The 15,769-nt window shown below is 46.6% G+C and overlaps 1 protein-coding gene across 1 annotated transcript in view; it reads right to left on the bottom strand.

The window, feature by feature from the left end:
• Positions 1–15,113, bottom strand: part of ALPK3 (alpha kinase 3) — a 32,555-nt gene extending 17,442 nt beyond the window's left edge. Inside the window, 5 exon segments of the mRNA XM_032194967.1 lie at positions 2,028–2,149; positions 2,897–2,941; positions 5,315–5,353; positions 14,868–15,079; positions 15,081–15,113. Coding sequence (XP_032050858.1) covers positions 2,028–2,149; positions 2,897–2,941; positions 5,315–5,353; positions 14,868–15,079; positions 15,081–15,113 — 451 coding nt within the window.
• Positions 15,114–15,769: the final 656 nt, after the last annotated feature.

The following is a 15,769-nucleotide window of genomic DNA, read 5'->3' as shown; positions in this document are numbered from 1 at the left end:
AAGGGCATCTCTTCATTTAAATGCATAAAGATACTCCCCAGTCTAATTTATTCGGTGTAAAAATACTGCAATAGGTTACATGATGAAGATGTTCATTTGATGCTTTCTTTCACTGTATTAGGAAGTGAGACAAGCATCAGGTCAAGTTTTCTACTTGGTGTAACACGTCAGGTTGTGCTACGTAGCACCAGCAGGTCAGCCAAAGCAGGAAGGCAGCTTCCTGCCTGCAGAGAGCATGGGCAGACCACAGGAAAGGCTACAGACAGGAGAAAGACCATGTCTGTCTGTAGATGTATTGCCAGTGGGTACAAGCAGACGCAGTTATTCCTTGGCAGCACGTCTCCTGCACAGTGAAGGGTTTCTCCAGCTATTCTAGGAGAGATGCTGTGAAGGATATGGACGTGGCCCTTAGAAGGCTGACTGAAGTATCTCTCCCCTCTCCTCCTAAAATCACACCCAGATTGTTGGCCTCAAATGCACAGTGCACTTCCTACCCTGACAGCCAACTTCCAGCATAACTAGAGCTGAACTAGAGCTCAGCTGCACACATGCACCTCTCACCTTGACAGGGCCCACATGGAGCTGAAAGTATTATCTAGACTTTGGGGCTGTCCACCCCAAAACACAGCTGGTGGAGACTTAAGCCCGGACTAGGCATTTTAAAAGGGACAAGAAATCCTGAAAGGTAAAGCAGTGCTATTGCATGTCCCTACAGGAAGCAGGCATGCCTTGGGTTCGCACACCTCCCCGCTTTCAGGAGAGGAGGAGGAGAGAACTGTATCTGCTATTACTCAGGATTTCATAACGCATCCAAACATCACTCAGCTTTTGACCTGTGATACTCTTGGCTTGCACAATGATGAGTTACATGCCACTGCACAATATGTAAAGCTTCTCCTTTTAAATAACTTCAATCGGAAAGCCCTTCTAATGAAGCACTGAAGGGCATGGCTTGGAGGCATCCCTAGCAGCCCAGTTTTACCACAGAAGCAGGAAGTGGTCTGCTAAAGTTAAGCATTAATGAAGTAAATGTACCAGTTGTAGCCTTGCAAGTTCAGAAAGTCAGACCTGTAAAACAAGTGTATCATACGAGAAGAGCCAAGAATTCAAAGCAGGCGTCTTTCAGAGAAGTGCTTCAGTATGCTCTCCTTTGTATACAGCTTATTTGTATTACGGCATCTTTGTAATGGCAAACTAGATCCCCTAAATCTCAACCAAGTTGTGGTACTTGTGACTAAGAGGCTCATTAGAGATAACCTCCTCCTTCCAGAACTTACAAGCTTGTTCTCTCCCTGAGTAAACTGTCTGGATAAGTAACATATGCAATACCAGGAAGGATCAGTGTCATAAACAGATAAATACTATGAAAAAAAGGAGATTTTATCATCTCTATATTTAAAAGACAAATGCTCACCAGCAAAGGAGTTGCATGCCTTTATACCAGTGCGTTGCCATGCCCCATCACCATACGACCCTCTTTTTTCAGTCTCCCCCTTTTCTCCTCTTATTGGCCTAAACCATTCCTGCTCAGGGTTAGATTTTAGCTTACTGGGTAGAAACTGGTCTTTATTTCAGACATTAACAGGTATACATGTTTGTCACCGATGCAGATTTACAGCCAGCAACCAGAGCTGAAGGTGGCTCCAGTATAACAGATTTAGTCTTTAGAACTGCACATTCCTAAATTAAGGGGTCCAGGATTAGGAAAAAAGCAGAGATTAGGACGCTAAAATGTCACTGGCCCAAGAAGTAATCATCATATTACATTTTTTGGTCTTTAATCTGCTCTGCTTGAGATGTTAGGTTATGCCTTTGCTTCTTTACAATCTCAACTGTTTCCCCACCTTCCCCCGTTAAATTAAAGCTGAAATCATCTGCAATCATCATGCAATCGCTGAATCTTTACTTGGCAGCCTGACAACATTGGGCTTGTTATGTGCTGCCTTGTTATCGCTTGCTCTAGAGTATAACTAGCACAAGTCCAGCAAGGGAGGCAGGACCAGGTTATTCACTGAAGACACTGTTACCTGTCACTATGCACGTGAATTTAGCATCAGAGTCCTCGGACACAGAACGGGATTTGATAGTGGTTTCAAATAGTGGCTGGGTTTCTTCCGTCAGCTGAGAAATGATTGCGCAGAAGGTGCTCCTGGAAGATTCAAGAAGCATTTCTTAGAGATCAAAGAACTAGAAAGAAATCAAAGGGTCCCCTTCCTATCTCATCTCAGAAATATGTCTGTGCTGTGTTCTTGCTATAAATGCCCTCCTTCCCTCCCATCATCCCTACAGTAGACTTTTTAAAAGTCAAGTCAAGAGGCATGGTATTTGACTGTTTTTTCACTCCTAAGATGATTCTGTCAATTTAAAGTGTCACTTGGGAGACAACCCCTTTGTATATGAAGCTATCAGGGTAATGAATGTCAAGAATCATTTTAGTTCTGGATTACACTTGAGCATTTCTTTGATCAGCCAGCAGGCTCAAACTAAGACACTAACAAAATTAGCTTCACAGTCCTGATACTGCACTATCAGCATTCCAAGCGTTGTGCTCTTTACTGGGATTTTATTTCATTTGTGAAGATTTTACATTGCAATTTCAGGCCAAGTGTGAATTGAATGTGGCTTCTGAACATGTGGCACTTGAACCTGGCTTGTACCCTTCTGAGCTCAGGAATTATATCCTAAGCTGACATCTGCTACTGTGGGTAGGCACTCATGCTATGTACCCCATGAGTCCATGCACTAACCCCAAAGTTCAGGCTGGGCCAACCAAGTAGCCAGAACTATCCAGATAGCCAGTACCACCTGTGAAGCTCATGAAAATGAATCATAGATTCTCCAGTCATTTAAATACTATTTGGGGGTGGCACTAAATCAATGTATTCCTACAGCCAACCCTGTTGGAGCGTCACCAAGAGAGGCTTCAGAAGATTTGGACTTCCTTAAAAAAAGGGAAAGAATTTAATTCCAACTTGGATCTTCATGTGGATAGTACTCTGGCTCTCTTGGAAGGGAAGAATTTCTTTCATTTTCTCCTCTACAATTAACACACTACATATTTACACTGGAAGAGAGGACCCCAAGTTCTCAAGCACCAGTACCTTAGGAGAAACAGCAAGTATTGCAATGTAACTGGTACCCAGCAGCTCTACTTACATCATTTTCAGCAGTGGAAGACACATTCCTTAAACAAATGATCAGCTTCTAAAGACATGCAAGAGGTGGAACAAACCCCCAGATCATTCCTGACACAGCTCCACCACGAGCAGAAGGGCTCTCAGCACATAGTGAGGGCTCCATGAGGAAGACCCCAGCCTCACAAGCAGCCCCCAGCTCACAGGCAGAATGCTGGCACTGTTGCTACTCATGCTCTACCTGCTGGGGAAGCAGTCTGCTTCAGGAGAAAACAAAATCCACACTTAGCATGAACCCAGCAAGGGCAGGTGCGCTGACAGGCACTGCAGCATGGAATGAGCTGCACGCACGGCTGAAGGTGCCAGAACAGCTCCAGCCACAGCAACTGCTTGTTTCATCCACCCAGAAAACTTACCTGGAGTTTGCAGTGCTGCGATTTTCACTCTGGCTTCCCACCAGCATCAGTTTATGAGAGATGCAGGGAGCTGAAGCCCCGGGCAGCAAACAGCTGGTGCCGCGCAAGCCTCACCCAGCTCCCAGGCACTTCACATTGGGCAAGGGGAAGGGAAGGGGGCAGCAGCTAGGGCTGTTGCAAACTCGACTCATCTACTGAGCAAGGGTTATGAGCATTGGCTATATCCAAACACACTTGTGGGACAGAGGGTAAAAAGCTGATGCCACAGCTTGGACTCCTTTCTGCAGAAATCAAACCAAGGACTGGTCCTGGCAAGCAACTCTCTACCCGACCACGTAGCCACAAAAGGGCTGTGGGTGCCAAAGCAGAGAAACCTTTCCATACCCCAAAACCAAGAGAAAAATAATTCCCATTTCCAAAGAGCAAGGCAGAAAATCCAGTGCCAAGGCAGTTACTGTTGGGGTTTGATGGCCTTTTCATTAAGGATTGCTGTCCCTAGACCAGTAAATGCCTTTTAGATCCACATAGTGAAGTTAGAATGTCCCAAGCATCAATGACCATTTCACACCCCAGCAAGAGAGCAACAGGATCAGCATCTTAAAAAATAAAAGGTGATGTGCACACACAGAGTGACACGCTCAGGACCAAGTTTAATCCCAGCACCATGCCACTGCAGCACTGCGAGTAAGCCTGGTCCTTTCAGTGCAAATCCCAGAGTCAGGAGAAATACAGCAAAGGCTACTGAATGCTCTAGGAAAGCAGCATCACCAGAAGCTGGGGACTCCACAGGCACAGTAGATGAATCAGACGAGACTTGACCAATGCTCACTTGGCAGAGAGCCCTGGAAAGTCTCTTTAATCTTTCAAAGAAACCATTGTATTAGTCACAGGCGGATTTTAGAGACTGCAGCACTGTGGGGCTCTCAGCTGACTCATTCCAGCTGCAACGAGACTTGTCCAATTCAAATTGCTTTCTAAACCAGTAATTCAGAGCATTCAAGAAATCTGATACAAGGCAGCAGCCACTCTTCCTCTGAGCCTTCCTGAAGCGGCATCTTTGCTGCAGAAAAAGCCCTGTAGACTAGGAAGAGGACACCAGCAATTCAGTAGCCTTTTTACATTAAAGAGGGATTTCCATACAAAAGTAGTCTGCAGGAAAACAAGATCTGAGAAGTGTTTTCTTCTTCTTCACAGTTTTCTTTTCCTGACCTTTTGGTTAACAATCCCACAGTTACAGGGGTATTCTGGAGAGGCCTTTCCATCCACAGTCAATCCTCTACTTGCTTCTGCAGCAAACCAGGAATGCCCACTGACTTCCAAATGTGTTCTTTTGCCAAAGTCCAGCTGTACAAGTGCATTTCATGGCAGAGTCCAAATGAAAGAGGATCCTCATGCTAAGGCAGAGGGTGATGAGGAAAGAAGAAAATTCCTTCTTTGAAAGTGTCAGGGCAGGAACATCTAATTTGTAATGTCTCTGTATGGAAGTCTCACTTTAATATCAAGAAGTAGCTGAACAAACTGTACACCCATCCTCTTTGGCCAGGGAATACGAATATTTCTTGCACCTTATCACAGGAATTACAATGAACATTCACTTTGCTGTCTGCAGTTCAGGCAAGTATTAGGGATGCATTCATGCAGAATAAGACTGTTAGACCACTCCAGGGCTCTCTTTAATTAGTACTAAAGCATTACGGATTAATCGTGTGCAGCCAGATTCAGCAAAGTGTTTGGTCAGAGAAGTTTAATGCAATGTAGTTTTACCTTCCTAAACTGGAGAGAGAGAATCTGCTGCTTGATAAGCTAAGCAAAAAACAGCATAAAAACCATTAGATAAAAAAGCATGGAAAGGAGCTGAAATAAACCGTTACAGAGACGTATTAATGTGAGTTGTTTTGCACAGGTCATAGTTCCTATTAAAAGAAGGTACAGCTGCCTTACTCAGGCTGACTGCCAGGACGAGCAAGCCACGTTGTAAATTGAAATCAAAGGCTGTAAAAATGAAACATTCATTAACTGCAGAGAATAAGTGTCAGGACATTTATACAAGTAGGTTTCCAAGAAGCAGCACCTGAGCCTTCCATGCACCATCTGCAGCGTTGTGCTCGAAGCAGGCAGCTCCACCCAGGTAAGTGGCCCTCAAGAGTACAGCCTGCTGCAAAGCCACTTGTCTGCCCACAAACAGGTGGCCTGAGCTGGTCACCTCCATCCTTCCAAGGACAGAGGTACCAGGGTTTTGGAGAAGCTGAAAATGCTCCGGTCACCATACACTGCTTTCTGGATTGTCAGCCAAATCACTAAGGGCTGGCCAAAAAAAAAAAACAAAAACAAACAAACAACAAAACAAACAAACAAGAACTATAATAAAATACAGACTTTTCAGGAATCTACAGGTTTTGTCTTCTTTGCAGGAGCATTGTATAAAATCAGCCATTTCAGGGAATGAAATCCAACACCAAACCCTACCCAAGACACCCAGATGAGTTACTTACCAACAGCCACCAGCTCTCCCAGAGGAGTGTCTTCAGGGGCTCACATTCACAGCCAAATTACCCACACTGTCATTTTGTGGCAGCAGCAGCCCTTGCTTATTAGGAAATAAACTCAGCACAGACCCACAGCAGCCAGGAGTGGTTCATCAGACTGTGCCCTGGGTTCATCTACATAAGAACCAGAAGTCTAAAAGTAGGTACCAGCCAGCCTGCAGCACGCAAGCTCCCTGACTTAATCACACTGAAATACACGATCATTTTGTCTACTACAACCTCACCACATGGCCTCAGAGGTGACTGGAGTGTGGACATGCCCTTTGGGTCGTAAGGCATCAGACCTTACCAGCCTGGGACGCTGGAGCACTACTGAACAACCAAACCGCTGTGCCTTCTGATGGTGCTACAATGGACAGCATGAAGAGCTAAGAAAGGTGAACACCTCCAGGTCTCCTGCCCAAATTACCACATCTGGGCTCTGCACATGTCCCTGTTGCACAGAAGTCAGCAGAACTCAGTCTTGTCCTAAAAATGACTACAGAAGGCCTCTGGGAACTGCTACTGCCAACCCTGCAGCACTTCCACCTGTGGATGAAGAACTAACATGCAAGTCACTTTAATTGCGTGTGTAGAGACTCTTACTAGAAGAAGAGCAGCCTCCTGAAGAGCTCACTGACTCCTTTTGCTCAGATCAGGGGAGCAAGGACAGATCAGACAGAGGAAGTTTTAGGCAGCCACTCAGGAGCAGCTCTAACCCAACAAACACGGGTGGCACTTGCCCTTTCAGCAGCAGCTTCACCCTCTCCACCCCCAGCCGCATGACCCTGATCTCTTCCCAGTGCCAGTACTGCTCATGCCACCAGACGATGAGTGGATCAGGAGCTATCTGGCTGGAAAAGCATCAAATACTAACCAAAACAGGTCGACGATCAGCTGCCTGATCCATCTTGTGTGCAGTGGGTTGGCCCATGGGAGAAGTCTGAGGAACTTCAGCCTTTGGCTTTTCCAGTTGAGTCCCAGCACCTGGGGCATCCCTTTGAGCTCCAAGCCCTTTCCAGCACTACAAGGCCCTGGCATTACCTGCCTTACTGACCAGCACATCGCTTTGCCTTCACCATTCCTGCCCAGCCCAACGCTTTAAGAGACCTCCAATTCCTCTGAGCTGCTTTCCAACAGTAAAGGAACCCAAAAATATTTTGCATACCCACTAAAAGGGAAACCATCTCCTTTTGACCTCCAGAAACATAAAGGACACAGGCACTGCTTGAGGAGCCAGGAGGGTAGATCCTAAAATGCCTGCTGGAGAGTGCTATCATTAGCAGAAGCAGTGTTTCAGTCATTCTTTCTTGCACAAGACAGACAGGGAGGTGTCTTGTCTCCAACGTAAAGCAAATCATTCAAGAGGCAAGAGTCAGAATGAAGGGTGCCTGTGACACAACCCCCTTCTGCTCACTTACGTGATCAAGCAGTGAACACCGTCAGCACTTTTAATTCCCAGCATACAGCACACAGCCCAGGCTTTATTCACTGCATGTCCTGAAACATTATGCTAAATATTGGACTGATGGTCTCTTGAGGAGCCCTAATACTATCAAAAAAAAAGAAAGACACCACCATTAAGAGCAGAGGCATTAACTAAAGTTTAACCCCAATATGCTAAGGAACTAAGCAAACTTTTTTTTTTTTTTTTTTTTCACAGACTAGAGATTTAAGCCCAGAGAGAGTAAGATCAAATTCTAAAAGCTCCAGCTACAACAGCCCTGCCTGCAGGCAGCTGGCGTTTCTCTTCATTTTAATTAAGTTTACAGCATACCCACACAGAGCTGCACCAGCATAACTACATAAGAGTCTAAACCAAACCTATTAACTTGGAAATGCGGGACTCCTGTGCAAGGCACGACAGATGCCCCAGCACGCCTAGCTTGATACGCCTTGGGATTGGGCTGTCCGTATCCTCAGCTCTCCAGAGACTTGTTAGTGTACACAGTGCAGGATTCTGCTAATTAAATGCAGCATCTACAGCGGATATATCTCCTCTGAGCAAGCTTGAGGGATGTAGGATAAAGGCAGCAGCTTAGCTTATCCTGAGATACGAATCAAGGTCTAAAGGCACTGGTTTCTGTCCGCTGGAGAAAGGGGGCTCTGGATGCTTAGATTGGAGAGGTCTGCTCTGTGCATGCCCAATGCTTGTGGGAGGAAAGTCTCTGCAGGCTATGAGGTAAGAGACAGCTTGGTAAAAACTAGCCCCAAAAGTGCAGGTTTGGTTATTAACTGCTGTTGTACCAGCCCATGAGAACTACACCCCGCTGCTCAGCCTCAGCTCTTCTTAAATTTCCTTTCATGAGATGCTTTCAAACTTTGGACATTTATCACCCTCTCATAGGTTTTAGCCCTTCACCTGCTTGTAATTTCCTTCAGAAATGAAGACTGTCTCTCCCATTTTTCATGCACTTGCCAAATTTCAGTCTTGCTGCAAGGGCAGGAGGTAGAACTCAACACCACTCACTTCCTAATCACTAAAAGTTTTGCTCAAATTGATGGCCTAGTCTGGTACATCACCTCACAGGGGAGGACAAGTTAATTTCTTTAAAAACAGACTTTAAATCCAGTATCTTTTCTAATCCCTCTCGTGCAGTCACTGCACAAAATCCTCATTTCTCTGTTTCTTTATCTGGGAGTGAAGAAAGCATTCTCCTTCCAGCTCAGGTCCTCACATGGATGTCAACAGGAGTTCAAGAGACACTGAAATATGCCTTGCAGTAGCTTCGTCCTCACGTGGACATGGACTCGACCTGCAACAGTCACTAATACATTTCAGTGCTCTTCTACAGCACGAAGATTGAGCTGCACTAGCTGTCCAGTGCAACACGTGAACAGAGAAATGCCTCAATGACAGCAAGCCCAAGACCTCCGAGTTATGTTCTGAAGGAAATAGCATTGCAGAAAACTCTGTGTAAGAACCCACGGAGAATGGGACAGAACACCCCCAGGACACAGGGACTGCCCTGACAGTCCCGTGCAGATGCTCCCTCCCACTGCTACTCTGACCCGTGATATTACTGGGTATGTTTTGCACATGCAGTCTCCTAAGGATAAGATTTCACATGAACTTCTCTGCCTCCAAGGTTAATACTACTTGAGGCAAACACAAGCCACTCTGAACGTTTTCTCAGCTGTCAGTAGCCAAGCATTTCTGATTTTTGAAAGACAACAACGAAGCTTTCATGTACATGTGGTTATGCTTAAGGCTTCTTTCCTGCCATGTGTCTCACTTCTTATCAAGCACTTCATGCACACACGGAAAAAGTGTGTTTGTGTTTCATACACTGTGGCAGTAATTATCAGCTACCTTGTGATAAACTAGCTGTGAGTGCTGTGGAGTTGTACAAGACACGTTGTTATTTTACAGACTGGAAAATGGATGTATTGAGTCTTTACTTGTCAAGGTCACAGAATAAATCGATGTTAGAGCTGGAGAAATATGGTATTTTTCTGCAAGTAATTTACTCCAAGACAAATGAACATGGACTGGAATGTTACAATTCAGAGCTAGATTTCATTAACAGGGAAGGTGGAAAACAATAAATTGAGTTACATGTTCCCGTATCAACTGCTGTAACACTCAGGAGATGCTTTAGATTTGTGTATTTTAACTCCGAAGTATCACTGTCTTTATTATCCAAATTAACTTTACAGCTAGAAGAAAGACATCAAGAAACAAGAATGGACAAAAAGCTCTTCCACCTTCCCCTTCTCAAACCTGCTGATGCTATAAGAGGTGAGAGACAGTGTGAAATAACAGCCTCATTCATCCAGGCCCTTCCTTCCCTAGCTGAGACAGGGTGAGGATGGAGCAGATTTTAATTTCTTCTCCTGGAATCTGCCTCTCTTGCAACCCCCCCTCTACGCAATGAAAGGGGATTGCAGGTCTGGGAAATGTCTCCATTTATGAGGTTTCCGGAGAAGAGCAAAATTCATACCTGTGATCTATTTTAAATTTGAGCACTGCTCTTGAAGGACACTGTTTGTTCAGCTCCACGTCGTGATCTTTCACTTTTGGTTATCATCTTATCAGTCTACACACCAGCTTTACCTAACTTTCTACCAGACGAGGACAGGTCACCTTAAAAAGGACTGAAGAAAACACAGCTTGGGATTATTATTCATAGCATACAGCTGTCGAGGAGCCCAATCAAACCAGGCATGACTGCACATACAGCCGTACCTACAGGAAAAAGACACCTCTACCCTCAGGAGCCTACAGACTGCAGATCGGCCCATTAATGCCTTCGTTTTTGTCTTTTGAGCAAGTATTGGATGAGTGTCATTCAAAATCTGGGACACTTCTGTTAGACAAGAGATGCACCAAATTCCCTCCGAAGCCACAGTTGGTTTCCTATCAGGAATTTATACAGATGACTGCCAAAAGCGAGGTCTCACAAGAAGTTACAGATGCCCAGCTGCTGAAGAGGGAATTCCTCTGAACTAAGACAGCTAACCATGCATTTCAGGAGCTAAGCAGCCCTGCGTTTTCAGCTCACTTTATTATAGTAACAGCTCTTTTCACCTTAATTTGTTATTACATGCAAAGGAAGAGATACAAGATAGGGAACCATTCTTAGCCAGAAAAGCCGGGTACATAGAAAAATGACGGCAAGGCACCCTCTTAAACTCAACTGCCACCACAGCCAGAAACGGCTGTCCAAGAAAAGATCAGAGGGAATGTCACTATACTCTATAAATAGCTGCGTATGACGAAGCTATGACAGCAGAAAGATATTTAAGCAAGGAGGCAATGCTTTAACAAGACCTAGTAGCAGACATCTGCACTAGATGAGAGGTACTGATCATATCCAACAGAAGAGTCAGCCTAGCACTCAAATGAAACCTTTGTCATAAGTTTTTATGAAAAAAAAAAAAGTATCTCCGCACTAGATGTCTTCCAAAGTCGGCTAGTTCTTACAAAAAGGACACTAATAGAGACTTTCTGAAGTCATGAATGCAGCTAAGGCAGATCCTGGACAGGACTGGCAGCTTTTCCTCTCACTTTGTAAAGTAATTATAGTCCACTGCTTTAAGACATAAGAGTTTAAAAACATGACAAAAACAAAACCACTTGGTGGCTGCGAGGGCAAGGCAAGTCACCATACCTGCTGCTCTTCATTGCCCGTTATCAGATAAATTAAAAGACAGAGGAGAGCCAGTAATTGATGGTCTCTGAACTGTCTGTTCAAAGGGAAAGACTCCTCTTAAAGACCAGTTCTCAAGTGCACAAAAGGTAAATATCCTAGATACTCTCTTTAATAAAGGGATGATATTCTTTATCATGGGGTGCATGAGGCACTGCACTGCTGGTCGGTCAAGGGCAGTGATTTTCCTGCTCTGCACTGGTGCAGCCTCACCTTGAGAGCTGTGTGCAGCTTGAGGTGCTGCAAAATTAGAGAGTGCTCCAAAGAGCGCAACAAAAATGGTGAAAGGTCTGGAGGGCAAGGTGTACGAGGAGCAACTGAAGTCCCTTGGTTTGTTCAGCCTAGAGAAGGCTGAAGGGAGGCCTCGTGGTGGCCTGAAGCTTCCTCCCGAGGGAAGCGGAGCAGCTTGTGCTGAGCTCTGCTCTCTGGGGACAGCAACAGGACCCGAGGGAACGGCATGGAGCTGGGACGGGGCAGGGTCAGGCTGGGGTGTCAGGAAGAGGTTCTTCACAGAGAGGGTGGTCAGGCACTGGGACAGGCTCCCCAGGGCAGTGGTCAAGGCACTGAGTGTGCTGGAGTTCAAAAAGCATTTGGACAACACTCAGCCACGTGGTCTGATTTTTGGGTGGTCCTGTGTGGAGCCAGGAGTTAGACTCAATGATCCTTGTGTGTCTCTGCCAACTCAGGACAGTCCATGAATATAGCAATTCTCAACACCTCTGTTCTTTGGAACTCTGTAGCATCACCCCATCGATTTCTCCAAGTTAAAAAATGGAAAAGCACATACCAGTTTCCAAATAGGAATTCTTCAATTTACACATCACTTTCCTACTATGGGCTTAGGGAAGCCAACTGAGACCATCTAGGCTATTCTCTACATGGCTCATTAATAGAAGTATGCTGGTGAAACTTTTTCATGAGTTGTCCCTAACCTCAGTTTATTTTCACAAAGATTTCCTCATCATGTCACTACTCTCTCTAGTCTTTTCCTTTGGGAACTGGTGATGAGAGCAGGCAAGTATTTCAGCTAAACACTCCACAAGTACATACAGAGACAGCAATAGAGAAAAAAAAAAAAACACATTCTTTGGATCATTGTATCCATTTCTGCTCTCCAACCACCAAAACAGCCTCCCACTGCAATTCTGTATCTGCACCACTCGTCCCATGCTCATCAGCTTCAAACCCACCAAATTCAAATACATTCTGCATTAAAGAAAACTGCTGAATGTTATCTGCTGTTCTGCACGTCACTCATCTTGCTTTTCAAGTTCTCCCAGGCAAGCTCTCCAGATGTTCCCGGATTTAATTAAATTCATAATTGCTTTCTGAAAGCCTCCTCGCTACATCATTCCTACTCACTCGCTTTCCAGAATTGTTATGATACATTATTTAATTACAGGACAAAAAGCCCCACTTCATTCAAACCCTTGCCCTGCATCATAGACAGCGATGCAGTTTCACAGCAAGTTTCCACACAGCCTGGCTCAAATCTTCTGCACTTGTAGACATACTCTAGGCTGTGCAGGGAGCAAGACTTCTATATTACTCTTCCCCTGTTCATTAGAGAAACTGGAAGATGTCACAAATACAGGGAAAGGTCAGTTTTGCTATTTAGCAAATATCTATTCACTGCTCCTTATAACAGAAGGGACAGCCACTGAAGTTAAATGGCAAAATGAAATTACCTTGCCATAGGCTTTGATGACCCAGTCCTTGAATGGGTTGAAAAAGGAATTGGACAATTTGTGGAAAACAAATCCATTGCCAATTTGATCTTTGCAGCAGTGTCACTTTTTCTGCAAAAGCATAAGGCTCCTACATATGGAAACTGGGGTGCTGCCAATACACAGTGCTCGCACGGCAATGTCAAGGTGTTCAGGGCTAGGAGCTTTGCAGTCAGGGAGCGGTATTGCTGTGCTTGAGCAGCACAGTCAACACATCCCGGAGATGCCAGGCTCGCCCACATCACTCTGCATCTTCCTCAATGGCCTCGAGCAAAATCTCTGGGATCTGGGGAAGCCAGCTGGGAACACTGGAAGTATTAGTTGAGGACTGCTGAACCCTCCCTTATGGCTAAACAGATTAAAGGTGCAATTTGAACATACTGGGAGGGGGGGTGGGGGGGGGGGATGAATAGAGAATCAAGCTCTAGGCAAAAGGCCTCAACATCTTATTAAAGACTCTACCTTTAATCTGTAGAATGGAGGTACTGGACTCAATTACACATTTCCTTTGCAGCATTAAGCATGGTCTGAGGTCACAGGTTGGTTTTGAATACTGCATGTGTATTTCTTGGTACTGAAGATGCTAGGGTACACAGCCAGATTGCAATTAGATTGCACACTACAATACAAGCACAAAGGAACTGAATTAAGGCAACTTAACTTTGGCATTACCCCAGCTTTAACATCTGACTGCCAGGCAGCACATTTCCATCTCTTTCGGTGCTCTATTTATTTTCACAAATCTCAGATTATTTGAGGCATCAACCCTTGACATGCTGGAAATGGATTATTTATAAATCGTCGATAAGAAAGATGCACACTCAATTCAAGAGCTTACAGGTTGAAGAGTACTCATAGCAAATTCAAAGTAATTTAAAGGCTTTATTTCGAACAACTAATGCTGTAACCAACACCTTCGCCTTCACTGGCACGTTGCCTTGCATTCACTAACCTCAGCCAGTCCGAGTTAGCAACATGTTTATCATACCTTCTCCCCTGAGAACAAAGCCTCATTCCTACCACAGACCTCCTGCCTGAGGCCATTTCTAACCCAGGAATGTAGTTCTCGTCACTGCTCAGCCCGTATCTACATAGTAGAAATGCCTTTTTGGCAATAAGATAAGGCACCCGCACAGCGGGCCCCTTGCATGGAGTCTGGTGTAGATAACACCAGCAGTTTCACTACTATGAAGCCAGAAAGGGCAGGGCAGTATCCTGCAGGCAAGTTTAACCTCAAATATTCTGAGGTTTAAATAAAAAATAAAAATTAAAAAAAAAAAAAAAAAGAAGAAGAACACAGAAGCTCATGTCTGTCACCATTTCACAGCATGAAAGTCCACTCGGCCCCGTTATAAGAAGATGCACGATGCTGACCGTCCCTGCCCCAGCAACAGCCACAGAAATACACCCGCAGGGAAGCGAGGAGTGAACACACGCCACATCGCTTTTGGGATGCGCCTGGGTTCCCATCGATCCAGCTGGCCTCTGCTACCCTGCTGTAACCCTGGCAGGGCCCCCCGGGGCATGCGGACACGGCACTCCCAGCTCTGCGCTGCCTTCACCCTCAGCAGCGCCCAGCAGCCTCCAGCCGCTCGCCACCCGGGTGTGCCCCTGGCTGCAGGCTGGACGGCCGCCCGCTGCCCGGGACAAGAGCCTGGCCTTCCGCACTGGTGCTCCACCTTTTAACACAGCTGGATTTCACCTCCCAGCTCCCAAATCAGTCGTTTTGGTTCCCCACTGTCTCCTTGGAAGCCTGTCCGCAGGCAGCGATGCCATGCCCAGCACTCAGCGGGCACACCCCAGCGGTGCCCACCGCGCTCCTCCTCGTCCCCAGCCCACGACTAAAGACCCCCGACGGGGCGAGCAGAGCCCCCTGCGGCACCCCCTCCTCGCCGCCCCCCACCGCCCTCACCTGTTCTGGGGCCGGATGCTCAGCAGGTAACTACGCCGGTTGGGCCGAGAAGCCCAGGCTGCGTTCTCGGCCTCCTCCGCTCCCTCCACACTGCCCGGCCGGAGCGGCGGTGACAGCCTCCCGTTACCGGCGTACGAGTTACCGAGGGCCCGGCGCGGCGAGCCCATGGCGGCGGCCGGGCTGCGGCTGCCCCTGCCCTTGGCCGCCGCCGCCGCCGCTGCCGGCCCTGTCAATCACCACCGGCATTTATAGGCGCCCCGCACATGGCGCTGTCAGTCGTGGAGTCGTGACGTTGGGGGCCTCTCCCCCCCCACAGCCAGCCCCGGGTCCCCACGACAGGTTTTTAATCGTAATTCGCAGCGTGGTGGTCAGTTTGAGGGGTTGGGGGTTCCCAAAGGTAGCTCGGGATCGGCTGCGAAACGCCTTGGTGTTTCAAAGGCACAATCTTTGTGTGGTGCTGTGATTGTTGGCCTGGGGTCAGTCCCGGGAGTGTTTTGCACTCTGGCAGCTGTTTTACCCCCCAGGTTCCCAAGGTGCTGGTATTTATTCGGTCTCCCCGAAGAGGACAGCATGAAACAGGGCTGTAAGAGGTGGGCACACGCGGCGAAAGATTAGTGAGAGTGATTTAACGCCAGATGAAAACGTAACCTGTAATAGAATTGGATTTCCTCTTGTTCCACCTTCATCTTGCCTGTCAAGCGGCTGTGCTGAGCGCCGCAGGCGTGTTGCTGGTGACACTGCGTCCCTGCGGAGCGGGATTGATGGATGGCACAGTTCTGCTGTGCGGGCTGCCCACGGCGGTGTGCCCGGTGCCTGCAAGGAGAAAACAACAGCAGGCATTGCTGCAAAAGAGACGAGATTGTGGCAGAGAGGTCCGGATTGGGAAAGACAACAGGCTTTGA

This window comes from Aythya fuligula, chromosome 11 (assembly GCF_009819795.1).
Source record: "Aythya fuligula isolate bAytFul2 chromosome 11, bAytFul2.pri, whole genome shotgun sequence".
In the NCBI taxonomy this organism is placed as follows: Eukaryota; Metazoa; Chordata; class Aves; order Anseriformes; family Anatidae; genus Aythya; species Aythya fuligula.
This window is presented reverse-complemented; position numbering and strand designations above follow the sequence as displayed.